Source organism: Sorex fumeus, unplaced genomic scaffold (assembly GCF_029834395.1).
Source record: "Sorex fumeus unplaced genomic scaffold, SorFum_2.1 ptg000063l, whole genome shotgun sequence".
Lineage (NCBI taxonomy): Eukaryota > Metazoa > Chordata > Mammalia > Eulipotyphla > Soricidae > Sorex > Sorex fumeus.
In genome coordinates, this window is record NW_026606120.1 from 53726275 (window position 1) to 53748800 (window position 22526).

Here is a 22526-nt window from a genome sequence, read left to right on the forward strand (position 1 = left end):
CCTCCTGCTTCCTTCCTCTTCTTCCTATCTCAGGAGGGGGCTTCTTTCCCCCACTCCCCACATACAACGCCTGATTGGCTGGCTGGCCTCTCAGTAGGATGGTTAATAAGCCCTTGGGTGACATTAATTGCCATCAGGCATTAGGGGCCTAATTAGAATCATCTTTCTTAAAGACTCTAGCACCTTCCATCCCCAGGGTTCTGAGGAGCCAGGCTAGCCAGTCCTCTGCTAGCAGGTCCCTCAGTTTCACACAGATGGGGGGGGGGGGGCCGCGGGAAGGGGAAGAGTCCTTCTTCTCCTTCACAGGCCCCAGGAAAGCTGAGCTAGCCACAGCCTGCAGCCAGGGAGGAAGGCATCCAGGAACTGTTCAAACCCACTTTCCAAAAAGAAAATGTCACTTCCCTGCGCGAAAAGGAAATTCACACAGTCTAGAGGTCTCGATGGAGTCAGGCAGAAGGGGAACTGAGGCGGAGTCCCCAACTGGCCTTGCTCTGACCTACCTCTGGGTTTCTGGTGACCCTTAAGATCCAGGTTGATTCCTCCTCCACCCATAAGAACTGTCTGTGGATTGGGGAGCTTGCCCTCTAGAATGGAGGAACATTTCCAGACCTGGCCCGCCGGCCGTGATACCCCTCAGTTCTATAAAATAACTGTCATTGATCCCGTGATTGATGGGGCTGACAGTTGACTTGTCAGGTTTGATCTGGGTTGTGCTCTAAAGGGACAGGCAGGGTCGGAAAAGCTCTTCTGTCACTTTTCAGGGGCCTAGGTGATTGCCCAGAGGGACAGTTCCCACCTTTCCATCTAATGTAAAGGCTTGCAAAACAACCTGTGGGAAGTACCCCCACCCCCACCCAACTCGCTGCCTCATCTTCCCCCTCACCAGGTTTTTACACACACACACACACACACACACACACGCACACACACACACACACACACACACGCAAAACACTTCCCCAGCTGTGCCCCTGACCCAGACCCAAATAGAGCAGAGGGGCTGGACGCACAAGCTCCGTGGCTTCTCAGCCCGTCCCCAAGAGCCCCGGGCAGGCTCGGTGGGTAGAGGTAGGGTGCCCCCTACCCGCGCCTCTGACGAGCGGCTGTAAAACAGCTCTGGCCCCCCGGCAGGGAGCGTGCATCCTTTGAGAAGGAACCTCGGTGGCTGCGGTGGCGTCTAGCTGGGAAGAAACGCCGCCGCCGCATTCGCCGGCCCCCACTCCCCCCTCAACCCCCAGTTGTGCCCCAGCGCTGGCCTGCACCGAGCAGGGAGCAGCAAGCCCGAGCCAGGGCCGAGCGAGCGGACTGGCGAGGTCGGCCCTTGCCCGAGTCTCATTAAGCAGCGGCGCGCGCCCCCAGGCTGGAAATGCGGAATGGACACGTGGACAGGCGAGGAGGAGCGGGAAGGGGTGCGGGGGGTGGGGTGGGGGGGGTTGTTCTCCGTGGCGCGCGAGTCGTGGGCTGCGCGCTCCGGGCCACGTGACCACAGGGACTCGGGGAGGGAGGGGACCGGAGCGAGTGCGCCAGGCTCGGCGCCCGCTACTGCCGGGGTGGGCGCTGCATCCCGGACGGGGGAGGAGGGCGGGCGAGCGTTAGTGTGTGTGTGCGTGTGTGTGTGCGTGTGCGTGTGCGTGTGTGTGTGTGTGTCTCTCTCTCGAGTCATTTACGGCGGAGCAGCCGGCGAGAGCGCCGAGGAGGCGGTGGCGGCGGCGGCGGCGGCGGCGGCTGCTTCGTGCAACTGTGCGCCCCCCCTACCCAACCTCCTCTTCCTTTTCTGCTCCTTAATTCCTCGTTCCCCCACCCCCATCACCACCCCGCAACGTCCATGGAGAGCCGGCCCCTCAGCCGGCATCTCCTCTCCGCTCGGATCCGTGGACACCAGCTGCCTCCTCGCTGGCCGTGGGCTGCGCGGGCGCCGGGTGCTCCGGCCCCTGGCGTGGCGCCCGGGTCTCGCCGCCCGCAACCCTCGCTGCCGCGGCGCTCCGCTCGCCCCAACTGACTCCGGGGTGGGGTGGGGGGGAGCAAAGCGCCAATGCCCGGCTGCACGGAGACCGCGGGCCAGCGGGCGTCCAGGGGCAGGGCTGGGGCGGCGGGGAGCAGGGGACGTCGGAGACTCTGAATCCCGGGAAAAGTTCAAGGTTTGTACAGATCCATCGTCCCGGGGGGAAGAAAGCGAAGAGCGAGGCGGAGCTGCGCGCCCCTCTCTGCCCAGACCGCGAGACCGGGGAGAAGACGCGGGTGGCCCGGAGCTGCCTGGGGCCGGCCGAATCCCTTTGCATCCTGCTACGTTATGGCCCGGAGGCCGGAGCCGCCGACCGAGGCCAAGGAAGGCTCGGGTCCGGCGCGTTAGCCGGCTTTGCGCACGCCGTTTGGACCCATCGCTCCTCCGAGCCCCGTCCGCGTGGGTCAGCCCACCCGGTCCCTCGCCGCGGACCCGCCGCCCAGGCGGGCGGTGCGGAGCCGGCCTGGGAGAAGCCGACCCTGGTCTAGACTGGGGCGTGCGCGCTGGAGCCGGAGAGGGAGCTGTCCGAGGGCACTAGCCGCTGGCCGCCCTCCTCGGGCTTTGCGTCCCGGCGTCGCCCCGGGTGGCGGCGGCCCGCGACGCCGGGTTCCGCACCGCACGGAAACTTTTCCTTCTCCAGATGGATTAAAGTTGCCCGGATCTGCTGCTCTTTCTTTGCCGACGTTCACTGGCACCTAATCTGGGGTTCTGATGCTGGAAGTGCTGCAGGGCGCTCGCGAGAAGCAAGCCGCGCGCTGCGTGCGCGGTCCCCGGCCAAAGCGAAGGGATCGGAACCGGCCGTGGACACCCGAACGCTTCGGGCGAGTTCGGATTCGGGCTGCGCCGAGCAGATCCCGCATTTGCTGTCCAGGCAGCCTCCGAGAGAGCCCGCTGGCCCCCCGGGCCTGGGACCCCGCACGTGCGGCTCCCCCCTCGCCACGCAGATCCTGCAGGGGGCACCAGCCCAGGGAGGTGGAAGCTCCTCCCGCCCGCAGCTGCGCCCCCAGCCGCTTGGAGGGTGTAGCCGGAGGCGCCCGGGACGCCCCCACCCCTCAAAGTGTCCCCGAATTGCACTCCTGGCCCCCCGCCCCCCGAGAGCATCCACAGAGACCGCCGGGCGCCAGGACCACCTGGAGTTGGATGTGACCCAGCCCGGCCGGGGCCAAGTCGTCGGCGACTAGTTGCCCCTCCCGGGAGCTCGCGCCTCGGCCATGGCCCCGGGGATGCCGGGCCGCGGCGGCGCCGCCCTGCTCTGCCTCTCGGCGCTGCTCGCCCACGGTAAGTGTCGCGGCGCGGACCCCGGAGCGAAGCTTGCGGCGGGCGCGGCTGGAGGGGGCGCGGAGGAGCCGAAGAAAGGCGCCCCCCACCCCACCCCGGACACCCACCCCCGCCCGGCTGGCCGCCGCCTCCGTTCGCAGCTGGGCATTCCGGGCTGCGGCTCCAGTCCCCTCCAGTCTCCACGCCCTTCCACGGGAGCCGGAGCTGCGAGCCGCGCCCGGGGGAAAGGGCGTGGGGTGGGCGGGTGGGGTCCCTCCAGGTCTCTCGCCGCCGAGGCTCCAAACCCGAGACTCCGGGGGCGTGTCCGCCCACGGAAATCTAGGGAGATCGGCGGGATCCGCTCCATCGGTCGGGTTTGGGGGGCACGGGGGTTTCTGTGGGGCTCCTCGGGGATCGCAGGGTCCCCCCCCCCCCAATCCCCGGCCCCGGAGCGCAGGCCGGTGCGCGGCCGCGCCGCTGCCCGCCGCTCCGCTTCCTGCGGCGGTCCAGGGGAAGGGAAGTGGAGTGGCGGGGGCGAGGGGGGCGGCGGCGGCTCGCCGGCCGCTGTCCTGTGAGCTGCATCTAAATGGCCGGCTTAGCCGCGCAGGGAGGGAGGGCGGGGGTCCGTCCGGGCCTGGAGCTGGCCGGGGCGGCGGGCGGCGCGCGGAGGGAGCGGGCTGGGCGCTCTCTCGCTTGCTTTCTGCAATCTGTTGCGTCTGCTCCCCAGGCTCGCCCGGGGCTCCGCGGTAAGGGGGGTGGGGGTGGGAGAGGGTGGGGCCGGCGTCAGCGCGCTCCGACAGTGGGACAGCAGCGGGGACATGGGTGGGGACACGGGGGGGGGGGGGAAATCTCGGAACGGTCCTCCCCACCACCACCACCCGGAGTGGGAACTCGGAACCGACGACGGGAGGAGGCTGCGGAGGGCCTTTTGCAAGCTGGAGGCGCTCCAGGAGGCCAGAGGGGCGCTGACCGACCGCGGGGGTGCAGAGAGGATGAGGGAACCTGGAGAAGCCAGCAGAGCTGGGACACAATTCCCCTAGTGCGCCTTTGTGGGGAGAGAGGGGAGGTGGCGGGAGCATTCATTACCCTCCCGGGAGAGTGAGTCTTAGACTACCAGGAGGGAGCCGTGTGCTGCCCACGTTGACCAGAACCTTCTGTGTGTCCAAGATGTGTCGTGCTCAGCTTTTGCCCACGTTTGCCCAGTCCCTAGGAACATACCCAAGCCCGCCTGTAGCCCACCCCGGGTCTCTTAGCCAGCGACCTTTCTGCAACTGGGGAAGGCAGCTGTGGAGGTGGAGTGCAGGGGTGACATGGGCCCTTCTGGGGAGTCTGTTCCTGAGCCCAGGGCTGGGACTGCTGTGGGTTCCTCTGGCCCTGGAGACTAGGGTGTGCTCAGTTCTGCATTCTGTTCATCCAGCCGCCACCCTCAGTTCTTTATCGGAAGAATGGGCAGGGCATGGGGGAGGGCACCACATGTGCAGCTGGGACCTGGATATGCAAGAAGGGACATGGGCAGGTGTTGGGGAGCCCCAGGACTGCCCTGGGGTTGGCTCTGGAGAGCAGGGGTTTGGGCCAGGAGCTGGAGGGAGAAGCAGGCATGGTCTTCCTCTGTGTGGTCCCTTCCCAAGCCCACAACTCACCTCTGGACAGCACAGGCCTTGCTGCCAGGTCCCATGGCCCCTCCCTGCCCCCCCCCCCCCGTGCCAGCCCAATGCCAGAACCCTGTCTGCCTCTTAAGGCTCTGCCTGGGGGGGTGGAGGGGTGGATTGAGGGCTTTGACTTGCCCCTGCCCTGGGCAGAGAGGGGTCGTGGCAGAGCTGGGCATATCTTCTTTACCCATGATCCACAAGCACCTAGCACAGTGCTCACTCGCCCTGTTGGCAGAGCACAGAGCAGGTGGAGTGGGGGTCTAAGCTGGAAGCTTCCCCTCCAGATAAACTTTTGGGTTCTCTTTGAGTCTGAAGCCACTTCACCATCCCATGCCATGCCTCAGTCTGTCCTTCCTCAGATGCTCTGAGCTGGTGGGGAAGGGGGCGATGGGTAAGGCCAGAGTCAGAGGAAGATGTCCACCAAAACCCCCATCTCCCCCGGGGCCTTCCCACACACCCATCCCTCCCTCTAGCAGGATGGGTCACATGGAGTGAGTGTCCCTTCAAGCCAACTCTTGGTTGGTGATTTGTGGGCTCTTTAAAGGTGCTTGGGGCGGGGGTGGGGCGCTGCAGGTTTGTGCCTGGCAGGTGCCTACCTCGCTCTGCCCACACAGCCAGTCTGAGAGCCAAGGAGCCTGGGCTTCTCTCCGACTGGCGCTGGGCAGGATGACCTTGGACGGGCTCCCTCGGGTTCCCCATCTTCGACAAGCCCCGTGACCTCTGGCGCATCCCTCCCCATCTCCATGCCTGCCAGGACTCTGGGGCAGAGCCAGGGGTGAGCAGTGCCCAGACACCGCTCAGGGCCCAACGTGGCTGCGGTCAGTCTCCACCCTTCTCCTGCAAGGCCTCTTCCCCCACCTCCTCCCCTTGACCAGCCTCCAAGGCCCTTCTCTTGCTGCTGATCTTCGGGGAGCCTTCCTGCTCCCCTGGGTTTCAGAAGGCAGGGGGGGCAGTTAAATCTTCTGGGGGAGCTGTTTTCATCTCCCCGCAGCTCGGAAACCTTCGCCGACACACTGCATTTCAGATGCATGCGTCTGTTGCTGCCTAGCCCATGGCTCCGGCCGTCCTTTCTCCTCTCTCAGTCCAGATCTCCATTCACATCCCTGGATCTGCCTACCCTCCATCCTCCGAGAGCTAGGGGAGGTGTTGCTCTTCTCACCTCCGCTGTTCTGCTTTGGCAGCTCCTCCATCTGGAGTACCTTGGCTCGAGATATCCTTCCCTAGCCTTTCAAGCCTGGCACCAACACCCCCCACCTCCAGGGAGTTTACCTAGATTACACCCTGGCTTCTCACCAGCCACCCCCACACCCTAGCACTAGTCACTGATCTTTTTTTTTTTCCCCAGTGCGACCATGACCTTTCATGCTGCCTTGCCAGCACTCCTCACAGGCCACGGAGTAGGTGGGTGGGTGGGGGGGGGTTATGTGAAGGATGGAAGTTCTGTTGACACGTGGGGCCTTCCTGCTGCTCTCCTGCATATTTTTGTTTAGGGGAGGGCTCATGATTTGGTGACTTTTCCTCTCCCCCTTTCCGCTTTGGCCCCAAGTAGGTATACTCAGAAGACATGAATGGAGTAGGAAGACTCTGTGGGGCTAAGAGGAATGCCCGCGTGTATTATAACGGAGCTTTGGGTGTTGGGGTAAAAAAGCAGAGGCGGAGGAAAGAAGAGGGTGCAGGGGGAAGAGGGCCAGGGCAGGGCCGTGCTCACCCTCTGGGTGGCGCCTCTGGGGTACGTGCCCCTGGGGGAGCATGTTTGACAGGAGATGAGCAGGTCGGAGGCCTGATCTCAGAGGCAAGAACCTCCCCCCCACCCCACCCCCAACACCACCATGGCCCCAGCTTCCAGTTTCTCCTGCAGGTCGTGTCCACGTGCCCTCCACCACCCATCCCACCCCTCGCCAACCCAACCCCAGTCCACTTGCATTCTTGCATTTGCAAGCTCCCCTTCACTCACCCATCTTCCTCCTGGCCGCAGGGAGGCCTGCATCACAGTGCAACCTTGTTAATGTTTAAGACCAGTAGGTGGGGATGTGTTATAAACTTAGTGGTAGAGAAGGGGTTTCGCTGGAATCCATTCCGTGGATGGTGCGAACTCGGCAGCAGACTTAAGGCCACTATGGAATATCTGGGCAAGAACTGGTGGTATCTGCTAAGCTTTTGCTGGTGGAGTGGGCGGGGATGGGAGGGGTGGGGGGAGAGGTGCTGTCTGGGACAGATGAACCCTTCAAACCTGACCCAAAGGGAGGGCTCATGATGCCATGAGCATCAAGACCCCAAGAAAGCCAGGAATAACAACCCTAGAGTTGGTGCCTCCCTGCAGGGGCCAGGGACAGGCTTTTGCCGCCTGTGTGAAATGATCCCTATCTGCAGTGCACGAAAGGGGAGGGTCCCAGGGGCCTGGTGCTGGCCCCAGATGTGGATGAGGATGTGGGACTCCTACAGAGAACGGCACTGTCCACTGGCTTCCTTCCGTGTGTTCTGGAATCAGCCCAGGCAACAGTATTCTGGAGAAATGGTCTTCTCTCAGCCCCTGGGTAGAAATCATACTCCCTCCCCCTCCCCCCCTCACCACACACACACACACACACATACACATCCCCTGGTGGTGCTCTTCCCTCTCTGGCTTCTTTGAGAGACAGATTCTGGCCTGCAGCTAGCCTCTGGCCCAGGTCGTGAAGATAAACAATCACCAGGCCTGTCAATAACCCCCTCCGAGCACTACGAAGGAGAGCCTGGCCCTCAGCTGCTTGCCCTGCGCTGAGCATGCAGTGCAGTTAGAGAGATGGGAAAGGACTGAGATTCTGACACTCACCAAGGATGGAAACTGCAGTGCCCATGAGACAGGGGTTTAGACCCTGACTTGGCCACCCGCTTGCTGGCAAAGCCAGCTCTGGTCCTACTACAGCCCTGGTACCACCTCTGCTAAAGGAGCATGGAGAGTGCCCAGAGAGTCCCCTGCACCCTTCTTCTCCTCCTCATCCTCTCATCTCCTGCCTGGCCCCTACCCCATCCCTCCATGCTCAGACACCCCCAGCAGTTGCCCACACGCGGGCACCCTCCCTCCTCCCCATTCTCTCCTGGACTCTTCCTGACTTTTTTTCTTGCCAGCGCTTGGCACGGAATTTTAATAAGGTTTTCACAAACCACTGGTAGGGAGGTTGTTAGTGTTTTTTGTTTGTTTGTTTGTTTGTTTGTTTTGAGGGGAAATAATTCCTATTTTCCTGCTGCCTTTCAATGCCAAGTGGGGCGGGGGCTCCTTACCATCCGCAGTTCAGCCATCTGTGCCCAACTCCTGCAGTCCCCCAGGATGGGGCACTGTAGCGAGCACCAACCTTCTGCACCGTCTCCAGGGGACAAAAGGACTGCGGGCTGGGGTGGGCACGAGAAGGCCCCGGGACAGGTGAGGTCAGAGCAGTGACAGAGGGAATAAGCCCATTTCGGGGGGCCGCAGGCTGCGAATCCAAGGAGTCACGGTTTCCTTCTTTCTTGTTTGCCCCTTTCAGCCTCGCCTTCCCCCCAACCTCCTTCTGCCACCCCAAGCCCTGCTGTCTGGCAGACAACCCAGCAGGATGAAGTGGAAAATGGAAGCAATTACCTGGATTATTCAGTGCTTGTTGCATGAACGAATGAATGCAAGAGTGAATAATTCTGCGAAGAAAAAAAAAAGTGGTGGTGGGGGGGGGTAGCTGAAAAAAAATCTCTTGCTTGCCTAAATTATCCTCTGTAATGAGCTGCCTTTGGAAAGTTCTGCTTTTTTATCAAATTGGACTCCCTCCAGCTGCATTCTGGCCCCCACCGTCTTTTGGCCTGGGGGCTCGAGTTACTGGTTTGCTTGATGGGCCTTTCTTGTCCAGGAGGCGGGGTGTGGACTGGCTGGTGGAGGGTCCCTGCTTGTGTTCCTTTCCTGGGCTTCTGTCTCAGGAACCCCTGCAGCGGGAAGTGATGTGTCTGGGTCCCACCTGGAAAAGTGACAGACTCCTCCAAAGAGTCTCAGTGCTCACAGATGTTTCTGTCCCAGAAGGCGGGTCTAAACATCAGACTGCAAGGCCAACAGGGAGGCCAGGACGGAGAGTTTCTCACAGGACCAATATGAAAGGAACCCCAGCAGGAGCAGTTCTTTTGATTCAGCCTGGAATTAGGGTGGGCTTCTAGCAGGAGGTGTGCCAACACTCTTCCAGGCCTGAGAGAGAATAGGCAGCCAGAATATCCTTAGCCCAAAACACTCCCCAGAACCTACTGCAGCCCTTCATCAGAATCAACCACGGTCACCAGTGTGGCAAGGAGCACTGTCTTTGGAGAGGCCCTAGTCTGATGGAGGAGGGTCAGCCCCAGCTCTCACATGTGGCCTTTGTACCTTCCCTGAGGACAGGAGGGAGAGGCAAGGGGACCACCTGTGCCCGGAGGCTGTAGGCCCCCACCCTGTGGGCCAGCTCCCCCACCCCCAGAGCCTGACTCCGGGCCAGCAGTGAGTGTATTTTTGGCAGCTCCGTGCAGATGCTGCCGCAGACTTGCTGGTGAGAGAGGCCGGCGTTCGGGCGCCTGCGGCCCAGGTGCTCACGCACAGCCACACAGTCGTGACACACCTTCCAGCCTTTCTTCAGGGCTCAGAGCGTGAAGTCGGTTGACGCACACCATGGCTTTCGGGCAGAAGTGGCCGTTGCCAGGGTGGTCAGTCAGCTCTTACAGGATCATCAGTGTTTCCCTAGGGCCATCCTCTCGGTGCTGGAGGTGAGCCCGGGTCCACTTGCAGGCAGTGCTCAAGGCCAGCAGAACACAGGTCTGAGCAGTCAGTACTTGACCTGGCCCTGCCTGACCTTGCCAGGATCATGCTGTGCTGGGAATCAAACTCGGGCCTGCAGGACCTCACGCATGGTGGGCACGTACCCCACTACTCGAGGGTCCTTCCCAGACGCCACCATGTTTCTGACCGGAGAGCTCTGTCTCGGTCATGTGAGGAATGAACACAGACACAGACAAACACAGGGACCCAAATAGGAGCCAGCACAGACAGACAGACACAGACAGATACACGGATCCAAACAGGAGTCAGACACAGACAGACAGAGACAGACAGACAGACAGACACAGGGAAACATACGGGAGCCAACAGAGATACAGATTTAGGGATCCAGATACCAGAGCCAGAGCAGAGACAGACAGACAGACAGCCACATGGACCCCTACAGGAGCCAGTGCAGACACAGACAGGCAGTGAGGCCAGGTCACCATCTGCTCACACTGGTCTCTTTGGTCTCCTCATGAGCCCTTCTGCTCCTGCTGTCAGGGCTTCTTCTGGTCCCTTGAGCAAACAGTGCACCACTCACTCTCTGTCGATGCAGTTCCCTCTGTCCAGAACACTCTTCCACCCCAAAGTCTACCTACTAGGCCAGAATGTATCCACACTTCCTCCTGGAAACCTGCCTTGATTCTCCCATGAACCAAGGCCCAGTACCCGCAAGCAGCAGATTTTTGGCTGTGCGTTGTTGGTATCTGTCCTGCCTGGCCTCCTGCTGGGCATAAGTTGCAGTGGACCTGATAGGGTGTGACCTCTCTCTCTCCAGATCTGCAATCCAGGGGGTACTTATTTGTCAACTGAGGCCACTGAGTCCACTTGTGTGCATGGACATGGATGCATGGACCCTTCCCTGATGACACTCAATGCATTTCTTTAGTTCTGGCGAATGCCCACTAGGCGTCCACCCAGGGGACCAGACACTGTGCTGGGCGCTTGGTCTTTGTCTGTGAAAACACCAAAACACCAAAAAACCCTGCACATCTGGAACCTATATTCAAGCAGGGGCGTGGGGCGAGGGAGAGGTCAGATCGTGAACCATACATATGAGGAACATGTGGGCTCCATAAGAAGGCAACAGGAGCTAAGGAAAAGAGCAGAAGAGGTACGGGAGAGGGAATTAGGAAGTCTGAAGTATGTGTTGGAAGAATGTAAATGAACTATCATTTCCTAAGGGAAGGGCAGAAGAGCCTCCAGCTCTAGGGCAGGCATGAACTTGACCCTTCAAAGTACTGAGGCCAGCAGTGGGTGGGAAGGGGGCATGTAGAGGTGGGGAGGGAGGCCCTTGTTAGCATAGAGCAGCGAAGCAGAGTGACCCGAGCAGAGGTGCAGCTACAGGCCGGCAGAGACCCACACGGAGGCTGGTCTCCAGGCCCCCAGCAGAGCCCTCTGGCCGCTCTCTCAGGCCCACATCCTCACAGTTCTGGCTGTGGCTGCCTCTCCGGGACCTGCAGCCACTCTGCTGGGGAGAGGGTGCATGTGCCCGGATAGAGGCCACCCAGTTTGGGCAGAGCTGCTTTCCAGAGCTGCCCGGCGAAGGGCCTTCGTGCCTGTCTCCAGGGTAGGGCTCAGCACCAGGGTGTCAACCCCTCATGGTCACCTCCCTGAGGGAAATCAGATGCCAGGGCCTGTCTCCTCCAGGGGCATTTGGGATGCTCCGCCCTCTTCCATTTCTCAGCTTCTATTATGGGGTTTGTTTCTTGTTTTATTTGATTTGGATATCACTCCCGGACGTGCTCAGAGGATCCTCCTGGCTGTATTCAGGGGGTCACTCCTGGCAGACTCGGAAAATCCGAGATGGGGGTTGAATCCACCCTATCTATGATTGCTCCAGACCTGGATTTTGTTGTTCTTGTTGCTGCTGCTGCTGTTGTTGTTGTTGTTGTTGTTGTTATTGTTTTTAAACCAGTCATCCATCTGCATTCTCAGTTTCTTTGTTTTATTTTGGGGCCATACCCAGTGCTTCTGATAACTCCTAGCTCTGCCCTCAGGGATCACTGCTGGCTGGCTTGAGGGACCATATAGGCTACCAGGGATCTAACCTGGGTCGGCTGAGTGCGAGGCAAGCAGTCTACCCACTATGCTCTCTCTTGGGCCCCCTGGCGCCCTCAGTCTTGGGGCTGAGAAGCATCACACCCTCATTCTGACGGTCCTGGGAGTATGACTCTCCTGGGGCAGCTGCAGGCTCTCACGTTTAGGCATTACAGAGCCCATATCCCTGATCATTCACCCTGTGGAGGGTCTCGCAGGGTTTTCACCTCTCTGCCCTCCTGTTTGAGACCTGTGAGGGCTGGGACGGAGACCCTCTTTCCTTACCAGCTGCCCCTGCTCCCCCCAGAGCCACAGAAGCAGCCCCCAATGTGACCTGGCCCAGGGCTACCCACACTTGCCCCTGCCCCACCCATCCTGGGGAGAAACAGGCTGTGGCACCTCTGTCCTATCAGAAGGATCTCTCAGATGGAAATAGGAAAAATTGCCATTTTCTCAGCTGCCAACACAGCAGAGAAATGATCTCAATTTTCTGGGGCTGTTCTCCGCTGGAGAAAAAACTGCCGGTCGACAGCCCAGCACAAGAAAAGTCTGAAATGCGGGCGAATGGGAGGCAGCTGCTGGGGGAGACAGTGGGGATGAGAAGCAAGGGGGATGGGCGGAGAGTGGACACCTGGGCTCCCCATTTGGTCCCTGCGGTCCTCTGGCATGAGAATCTCTCCCCATCCAGCCCTGACTGATCCAGACCAGCCTAAGCAGCAGTGAAACTATCTGGTCAGCTTAACAGACACTTCCATTAGCTGAGCACGTAGTACATGCTGTGTCCTGGGGACTCGAGCCTTGGTGCCAGCCCAGCGGGGTGCATTCTGTTCTCTCTTGGCACCGTCCTGAGGTGCTTCCTCTGCCACCCTCAACTTGTCCCTCCAGACTCAGACCAAACCACCTGGTCCATCCACTCCTGTGTGGTTTGGGGCAAAGACTCAGCCAGTCTGTGTCTCTCCACCCTCGTCTGTAAAGGATTTGAAAGTGCCCAATGCACGGGGCGGCGGTGCTGGTTATGTGAGTCATTTCTTCCATGGAAAGAAAATATCGAGACGACTAGCTTCTGGCACACAGCAACTTTGCAAAACTGATAGTCGTCAGTATTACCACAGTGACAGATATATCGGAGGGATACCACCGAGCATTGAGTGGGAGCCATTGCCTAACCACTCCTGGGCAGGGAAGGCTTCGTGGAGGAGATGCCACTTAGACTTCTGCCTCAGTCAGTCAGCATCTTCCTGTGCCCACTACTGCTGCAGAGGATGGAGATGAAGAGCAGAGATGGTCGCTGGCTCTGACGCTCCTTGTGCAGCAGGGCAGCAGGGAGGAGAGCCAGGGCATCCTTTCTGAGCTAAATATGGGGTACTTGGGCAAAATGCAGGGTGCCTGGTAGTTTCATACCAGGATGATCTCCCAACTCCTCTCAAGACTGTGTTCCTCTGCTCTGCAGAGCACTGCAGAGCTCTGGAGAGTCATAGAGTGAGGCAGGGGCCTCAGGGAAGCAGGGTATCAGCAGAGCCAGTGTGGGGGCAGTTTGTGGCCGGGGTGTCAGGCTGGGAAATGACCCCCTGGAAGTCCTCAGACATGGCCCAATGTGGCGAGGAGCCCATCCGGAGGAGGGAGGATCATGTGAGTGTGGGCGCTGGCCATGCCACTTACCGGCCACTGGCTTTGCTTCTTGCTGCTTGATTTCCTCCTCTGAGACTGGGTGGCACCTGGGAGCCCCAGCACCTGTAGCGTCAGGAGGGACCAGAAGCATCTCTGTGAGCAGCTTGGGCGCAAAGAGAGCATGGGCCAGTGGCCCCCAGACTCTGGATAGCAAGGTCCTGCCGAGCCCATCTGTCCCTCTTTATTTCCCCTGAAACCCAGACTCCCATCCCATCCCTCAGCCCCCTGGCAGCCAGAGGCTCAGGGCTTTCTCTGCCCAGGCATCCCCCTCAACCTCTGGGCTCCAGGGAAGCCCCCAAAGAAGACAGCTGGGTGAGAGAAAACAGTGGTGAGTATTCACATGTGCACATGTAGGTTCGAATCTCTGCCCTGATGCAGAGCGACAAACACACACACATCACACACATACACACACGCCACAGACACATGCACACATATAGACACATACACGTACCACACACACAGACACACACATACACCACCCACACATACATACATATACACATATACACACCATATACATGCACATATATACACATGCCACATACAGACATACACACACCACACACATACACACCACATACACCACATATACACACACCACACACACAAAAACACATATACCACACACATACTCAAAGACACCACACATACACACATACATATATACATACACATACACACATACACCACACACATACACACACATACACACATACACCACACACATACACATACACACATACACCACACACACACATACACACACACACACTTGCCTGTCTTGCCTGTCTATCTTTTCCAGTCTCAGCATCTGCACCTGCAGAACTGGGTCCTCCTTACACCATCTCTCTCCTCTCCCCCCATGGGACCTCTGAGGATGGACGAGGTCCCCCATGTGGACAGGCCTGCTCCAGGACATGGTAAACCTTGTCAGTCGATTTGTTTCCTTTCCCGATCTCTGCCAGGAAGCCCTGCGAAGACAGTGCCAAAGGCTTCCCGGAGAGCTGTTTTCTGGTAGTTGGATTTTTCTGTTTTGTTATGTTTGGGGCCTTATTTATTTATTTCTGACCCTCTGTGCCTCCTAGCAACATGCTGCTTGTTTTCAAAAACTGCAGTGACCAGCCTCTCTCCTTCCCGGGAAAGCAGCCACAAGCCTGTCTCACACACACACACACACACACACACACACACACACACACACACACTGCACACCCCGTGCCCGCCCACCCACTATCATCAAAGAGGTGTTTCTGGGTCGTCGGGACAGCTGACCGCCACCATCGTGCCTGGGCCATCTTCACTAGTTGATCTTCTTCACTGCAGCCCCCAAAGGCTGTCAGGACACCCGCAAGCCATTAGGTCTGGGGACAAGGGTCTCTGAAAGCCAGCTGGAAGCAGCCAAAAGAGGGGAGCAGGGAACTGGTCCCACAGCTGCCCCCCACCCCATATCTGCTGGCTCCTCTTCTTATTCCGCATCTGCAGACGATGGGAAGCCAAGCTAAGCCTTCGAGCAGGGAAGCTGGGCTGGGCTACTGCAAGTGCATGCGGCCAGCACAGTCAGAACTTAGCATGGAACCCTGAGACCACTGAGAATCCATTAGAGCCGTTCCAAGTCCCCTCCAACAGCCCCGGCCATCCGAGGGTCCCTCACTTGCCTGGAACCACCACTATCTCTCTGTCCATCTTCTCTGCCCACCCTCCACTTCTGATGACCCTTTCCTCTCCTGAAACCCCCTCTCTGCCTCTGACTCCGGGGGTCTGGGCTGCACCGGCAACAGGAAACAGCATGCGAGGCTCTGATGTTGGGGAAATGTTTCCCGCTGCCGCTGAGAAAACATTTAAAAAAAAATAAGGTGAAATGAACTTGAATAGTGTATGTTTAGCCAATAGTCAGCAAAGAGTTTCATTTCAACATGTAATCAGTATAAGAATGACTAATGAGATCCTGTCTCCTTTTGGGCTGAACCCCAGCGGCTCCCAGGCAGCCTCTCATAGAACGGCGCTGCTGCCCCGCGCCGCCTCCCTCCTGCAGTGGCCGCTGGCCACTGCTGTGAGTGGCCAAAGGGCCGTGGTCCTGGAGGCTACAGCCTTGAGTTGCTCCCACTCTGAATCCTTCCCCTGAGACGTTTCTGACCCCGGAGCACTTTTCTGGGGGCTCGTAAATGGGGCAACTCCCATGACTGTGGGCCTGTGTGGGGTGTCCCCCGACCCAGTTCCCTCCTTGCTCAGCTCCCCAAAGTCCTCTTGTGGACAGTGCTGGCCAGCAGCTGCCCTTCCTGGGGTGCCGCAGATCTGCCTGTCTCCTGGCCCTGCCTCCCTGTCCACTCAGTCACGTATTATCTGGCCTTGGAGCATCAGCCTTGCTGGCCTCGGCCTGGCCTTGCCCCCAGATAAATCTGACTCATCCACTAGTCCCCAGGTCTCCGCTCACATGCATCTTCCTAGAGTGCTCTTGCCTGCCCATCCCCATCCCAAATGGCCCTCTCCCCTCATACCCTGCTTCTCCCCCCCCCCCCTGCACCTCTGGTACATTGTATCCTAGGGCATCTGCATGTTCAGAGATGGACGCCCCACTTTGCACCTCACTTTCCTTCATGGCTGTGCTCCCGACCTCCGGTGTCTGATGCAGAGATGCTCAGTACGGATGTGGCGGGAGGGGTCAATTAACAAGTGAATGAATGAATGAATGAATGAATGAAAAGGTCGCTCCTCTCCTCCTTTCGCACACCAAGGAGCACTGGGGTCAGAGCTCTGGAGCAGAAGACTGGTTCCTTCACATGCTCAAGCATGCTAACCGGCATCCATCTACCCTCTCCCAGCTTGACAGTCTGGGAAAATGGCTACACTGTTCCAAGGCTCAGTTTGCACACCTGTAAAATGGGCCAGGGAGGTTATTGTGCCCTTACAGTTATTCTTTGGTTGTGGTCATTGGAAAGCAAGTTTCTCTCCATAGAGTGTGCTGGGAACAGTACCTGGTGCCCTTGAGGGCTCCACAGAAGGCAGTTCAGGCTTCAGGAAGTGTGTGTGTGTTTAAATGTCCATTCCACACAGACAAGGGGCATGCAGCAATGAAGGCAGTTACCTACTAGCTGTGGTGGAATCGGTACCAAGGGGCAGAGGTGCCTGGCCTGGGCTTTGGAGAGGGATGGGTGAGGCTTGCTGGCCTTTCACAGCAAATGACACTCAAGTGCATGTGAACTGGGCAGTCCAAGGGAGGAGTACGCCATGGAGGACCATTCTTGGGGCCTTGCCCCGGCTGGCTGCTGCAGTGTCCTGGGAGGTCCTGTCCTTAGGGAACATTGGCTCTGCCACGAACTTGGGCAGCGATTGCTGCTCCCTGGGCCTCGGTCTTCTCATCCGTGGAGTGGGCTAATAGTGAGCAGCACCACCTCTGAGGTCCAGGGGACTCAGTGAGTAGGTGCGTGTGAGGCTGTAGCACCATCGACAGAAGGGAGGGACCCACCACTTGGTCCAGAGTGAGAGCAGGGAGACACCGGGCTTTGCCTCTGAGGGCTGGCGCCACACCAGGGCTGTGGAATGCACATGTGGGAACTCTCCCCAGAGCCCGAGAGAGAGTTGGTGTCAAAGAAACCTGGGTCAGAAGCACGGCAGCGTGCGGCCCTACAGGTTCCTGCTGCACTGCCAGACCTGAGCAGCACCTCAGCTTCCCGAACTCTCTGGTCTGGTTGGCCAAAATTCACTGTGAGTGGGTCCCACACACCCTGAATACAGGAGGGAGGGCAGGAGGAGGGACAGAAGAGGGAAGGAAGGAAGGAAGGAAGGAAGGAAGGAAGGAAGGAAGGAAGGAAGGAAAAAGGGAAGGAAGGAAGGAAGGAAGGAAGGAAGGAAGGAAGGAAGGAAGGAAGATGGAAGGGAGGGAGGAAGATGGAAGGGAGGGAGGGAGGGAGAGAAAGAGAAGAGAGGGAGGGAGAAGGAAGATGGAAGGAATGAAGAAAGAAGGGAAGGCAGAAGGGAGGCATGAGTGAAGGAAGATGGAAGGAGGGAAGGAAGGAAGGAAAATGGAAGGGAGGGAAGGAAGAAGGGAGGGAAGGAAGGAGGGAGGGAGGGAGGGAGGGGAGGAGAGGGAAGAGGTGGGAGGCACAGTGGTAGGCTCCACCTATCTCGGTCACAGCTTCCCTGCTCCTTGTATCCCAGCCCCTGCCCAGCGCGGACTCCCCACAGGCCACCTCCTCAGTTCCGGGCTGATGCCTCCCCTGTCTGCCCACAGCCCCTCTCCCCGTCAGGGACCCCTGGAACCCAGTCTCCCTCTCCACAACTCTGCAAAGCTGATCTGCATAAACCCATCCCCAGGCCCTGCCTGGAAAAGTCTCCATCTTTCCTCTTCTCCCTAAACGGCCCCTAAATGATTTCTGTAAATTGCTCTAAGTAGCTCACAAGGAAAAAAAAAAGGGAAAGAAAAAGAAATAATAATAATAATTCAGCGACAGGCTGCCTGACCGGAATGCCGATGACTCTGCCCGGCCGGGCGCAGCTCTCAGCTCCCAGCTCCTTCCGCTGGGCACTCAGAGGGATGGCCTCCCGCTCCAGCCAGGCAGGCAGAGCGGCAGCCCTGAGAGCCAATCTGGTCTCCTCCTGCAGGAAGGGGGCGGCCCACTGGGCAGGCCTGCCCCCTCCGACAGAGAGTTCTTCTCTCCAACCCCGCCAGGCCAGACCCGGGCCCCTCCCAGGGGATGTGGTGTCTCCCCCATCAGTCTGAGGTTCCTGCAGGGGACGTTGTGCACCCCTTATCAGACTGGGCTTCTCCACACAGATGGGGTCCTCTGTAGGCAGAGCTGTGGGGCCCCTTGAAGCCCCCCTGGTTCTAAGGTTCCTTGTCCTGCAGCTCATTCCCCCTGGGGCCCCACCCACTTCCCTCCAGATGAGAGACCTGGGTCCTCCACTGGGGCACTTTCATCTGTCAGCCCAGAACTCACCCACCCATTCATTCATTCACTCACACCCCTGCATTCATTCACACGCAACCCCAGTGCATTCATTCATACGCACCCCCTCATTCATATGCAACCACGCATGCATCCATGACACCTATTCACTCACGCTAGCCCACTCATGAATTCATTCACACTCACCCACTCCTTCATTCATTCACACCCACCCACTTGTGCATTCATTCGCTCACCCTCTCATTCATTTGTAACCACTCAGGCATTCATTGACACCGCCCCCCCCACTCATCCATTCACAACTCACCCACTTGTGCATTCATTCACATGCATGGTCTCATGCATTCACGTGCACTCCCCCACTCATGCATTCATTCACACTCACTCATTTGTGCATTCGTTCACGTTCACCCGCTCATGCATTCATTCACACGCACTGCTTCATTTACTGTATGTGGCTTTCCCGAGGGTCCTCTTTATGGCTCACACAGTCTGAGGGGAAATGTGTCCCTCACACTAGCTCCCATGGAGTCCCTGTGGTCAGAGGCCCTGGACAGGAACTTGGTTCTCACTGGGCTGGGCATTTGGCGAGGCTGCCGCTGGCACCCCCGAGCGCAGGGTCTGGCCGCTGTTCTGAACATCTCTATCAGCGTGAGCCTGAGAGGGCCTCCCCGGGCCAGTGGAGCAGAGAGCGGAGTGGGGATGCCCCCAGCTCTCGGAGATTCCTTCCTATCACTCTGGCCTGACGCCCTTCTCCATCTGTGATCTCTACCCAACCTCTCTCCTGCCCTGGGGAACCCCACCTGCCCTCTGAGGACCAAAGTCAGGCCCAATCCTTGAAATGCATGGGTTACCCCTAAAATGATGGCCAGTCCCTCCCCCTCTGCCTCTGAGGTGTGCTTTGATGCAAAGCAACAATTTCTTTTTTGCTGAGGGAAATTCATGCTGTCTATGGCGGGGGGGGGGGGGTGTCTATCTCTGAGCTCCTATCTGCCCCATTTTGGAGTATGTCACCCCTGGACAGCCCTGGAGACCCCCACCCCACCCCCGGGAGTCCAGCTAGCACATGCACTGTCCAGTTAGTGTGCCTGAGGTCTGGGGTCTGGGTACAGCTGTGTCACTCCTTTCCCTCTCTGCCCCCCCCCATTTCCTGGGACTCCCATCCAGCTTTCCAGTGCAGAAGAAACCCATGAGAAGCCTTGACTCTGCCTGGGTCCCCAGCACCCATTTTGGATGAGCAGAGCCTCCCAATAGAAAGACAGGCCCGAAGAAGCCTAGAAGGAGGGCACAGGTGAGGGCAACCTTGGCCAGCGCTGCCCGCTCCCCCCAGAAGAAGGGACTGTTCCAGGCGACATGGAGCCCATGTGTCACCCCCTGCCTGCACCTTCCCGTGCAGGGAGGAAGGAAGACAAGCACACACAACACCCTTGCGTCCTCTCCCATGTAAGTGAGGAACTATCACAAATGAAGAATCCCGTCAAGGGTGGGAGCCTACGGGACGGACCCGGATCCGAGCTGGGCATGTGGGGACCCCGGATCTGACAGAGGTGCAGAAGACCCTTACAAATCCTGTTTCCAGCTTCAGGTGTCCCATCAGCCAGCCATGAGCCTATCACTTACATTGCAGTCCAGGCAATTGGACATCGGGCTCACAGGCATGTCCCAGAGAAAGATGAGGCTTGGGGAGGTCAGGCACAGCTCCCATGCTGGACAGCGGTCAGCTTCTGGGGCTGGTCCACAGTGGGGCTCTTCAGAAGCCTACGGAGATGCAGGTTCTCCCCCCTGAAAGAGGGCGCACGGAGAATCAGAGCGGGGATGATGAATTATGCACATTAAAGAGCGTTCTAGAAACCCGCATATCACACACCCGCCATGGGGCGTCCCTCACCCTCCCACACCCGCTGCCTTAGCCCGTGCAGGGGTCCTCAGCTCTGGGTGTATTTGTGGGGTGGGGGACCCTGCTTCAGGGCTTTGGGGTCCTGGGGGCCCATCAGGTGGGTGCCTGGAGCAGCTGTTTCATCAGCAGTGCGGGAAGAGGGGAGGCGGGCAGGTGATAGGGAGCCTGCGTGAGAAATGCAGCCTGTCAGGCAGGGCCCCTCTCTGCCCCTCTTTTCTTTGAAAGTGCTGCTGCCTTGGGTGCTTGGGAATCATGAATGCATAAGTGTGGGGTGCAACCGGGCCTCCCTGCAGTTCTAACGGGAATCCCTGGTGGGCCCGTGATCACAGCGGGATTTCAGAAGCATCAGGGGGTGTTGGGGCCTATGAATCACATCAGGCACTGCCAGACCTTCTGAATCAGGAGCTCTGTGTGTCTGCTGGTTGGCCGGGCTTCCCAGCAGAGAGGCCTTGAGGGGAGCCCCTGGGCCCAGGGTCAGGGTCCTCTGAAGAAGGAAGAGGGCGGGAAAGGTGTAGCACTGTCTTCTCTTTAAACATGAGGGCCAGAGAGATAGTACAGCGGGTAAGGTTCTTGCCTTGCAGGCACCCAACCCAGATTCAATCCGTGGCATTCCGCATGGCCCCCTGAGCCCTCCAGGAGTGGTTGCTGAGCACAGAGCCAGGAGTAACCCCTGAGCACAGCCATGTGAGGCCTCTAAGACAAAATTAAATGACCAGATGGTATAGCAGGTAGGACATTTGCGCTACTGTATGCAGCCAACCCCATTCGAATCCCCAGCACCTTGTAAGGCCCTTCCAGCAAAGCCAAGTGTGATCCCTGGAAGCAAAGCCGGCAATAGCTCCTGAGCATGGCTGGGTATGGTCCCATTTCCCCACCACCACCAAAAAGAAAATCATAAAAAAAATAATTGACTGGAAGAAACTTCTCTTTTCATTTTCCATCTCCTTTCTCACTGCATCCTCTATTCTGGACCCAGAACCCCAAGCAACTCTCTGAGAACCAGTGTTTAGTGTCGTTATCCACAAAGCAGGTGCCCATCCGCTCCTCACCAAGGAAGACATGGGGGCGTTTGTGTGCAGCTCTGTCCCTCTGCACGGCCGGCAAGTGTTTGTTTCCATGGCCTCCAGCCAGCTCCAAGGGTCTCCAGGTGTGTGTGCGGGCGAGAGAGTGGGGAGACACCTGCACTCCCTGAGCCTTGCGCGCAACCCTTGGGAGCTGGCACTGAGGGTCCCTGTCATCATCCAGGTGGGCCCAGTGCCCAGCAGTGTTGGTGGGCATGGCAGGGACTGGGCAGAGGAAGGAGGGCCTGCGTGGCAGTGAAGTGAGCTAGAAAGGTGAGGTGCCCATGTGTTGTGTGGCTCTGTGTGGCTCTGTGCCCGTGTGGCCCAGGTATCCCCATGTGTCCATGTGTCCCTGTCCCCATGTCCCCTTGAGCTGTGCATCCCTGTGCCCATGTATCCCTGTGTGTCCCTGTGCCTGTGTGTGTCCATGTGTCTCTGTGTATGTCTATGTGATCCTATCTCCTTGTGCCCGTGTGTCCCACCATCTGTGTGCCCCTGTGCCCCTGTGTCTGTGTTGAGGGCAGACAGGCAGAACAGGATGGGCTGGACCTGCCATGTAGCACTGGGGTCCAGGAGGGGGCAGGTCCCTTCTGGAGACCCCAGATGCCCGGCAGGGAAGTCAGAGCATCTGGAGTGGGGGTGTGAGAGGAGGACCCAAGGCCCAGTCCACAGTGGACACCCTCAGAGCTTTCCGGGAGGGAGGAGACCTGGTTCCCAGCAACCCAGCAGGAAGTCATTCTGAGTCCAGTTTCAGCAGGGACAGCCGACAAGAATCCCAGGACGTGCCCACATATCAAGGCGGGCACCAGTTCACTTCCTCATCCTGAAAGTTTTCCAGGAGACCCAGGTTTGAGGATCACCAATAAGGAATGTGTGGAAAAGTGGAAAGATGCAAAGGGAGGCCTTGGCCAGGGTCTGGGCAAGGCAAGAGGGTGGACGGGCTGTGCACTTGGCCCTGGGAACCCCACCCTCTCCATTATAGCCTTTGACCTCAGCATGACGGACCTGGAGGAGACACAGCTTCCGGGACTGCACCTCCCAACCAGGAACAGGCCCACCAAGCTCCATTCTGCAGGCACCTCTGACGTCCACCATTCATGGGAGGGGGGACCCTGATGGCCTGGCCGGGGTCTGTCCTGCCCACACAGGGCGACAGTGATCAAAGATGCCAGCAGCTTGCCTCCACCTCCTCCCTGCTGCTAATTTGGGTCAATTAAGCCCATTTGTCTCTGTCAAGTTGCACGTGCTTCTCTGAAATGGTC

The 22526-nt window shown here is 58.8% G+C and overlaps 1 protein-coding gene across 2 annotated transcripts in view; it reads left to right on the forward strand.

Moving 5' to 3' along the window:
- Window positions 1-2066: 2066 nt before the first annotated feature.
- Window positions 2067-22526, forward strand: part of TMEM132E (transmembrane protein 132E) — a 51756-nt gene continuing 31296 nt past the window's right edge. The window contains exon 1 of one of the 2 annotated variants that reach the window (XM_056126677.1): window positions 2067-3280. In XM_056126677.1, the coding sequence (XP_055982652.1) occupies window positions 3214-3280 (67 nt within the window). In that variant the 5' untranslated portion in view covers window positions 2067-3213. The remainder of the gene's footprint in view (window positions 3281-22526) is intronic. The other variant, XM_056126676.1, reaches the window with a different exon arrangement.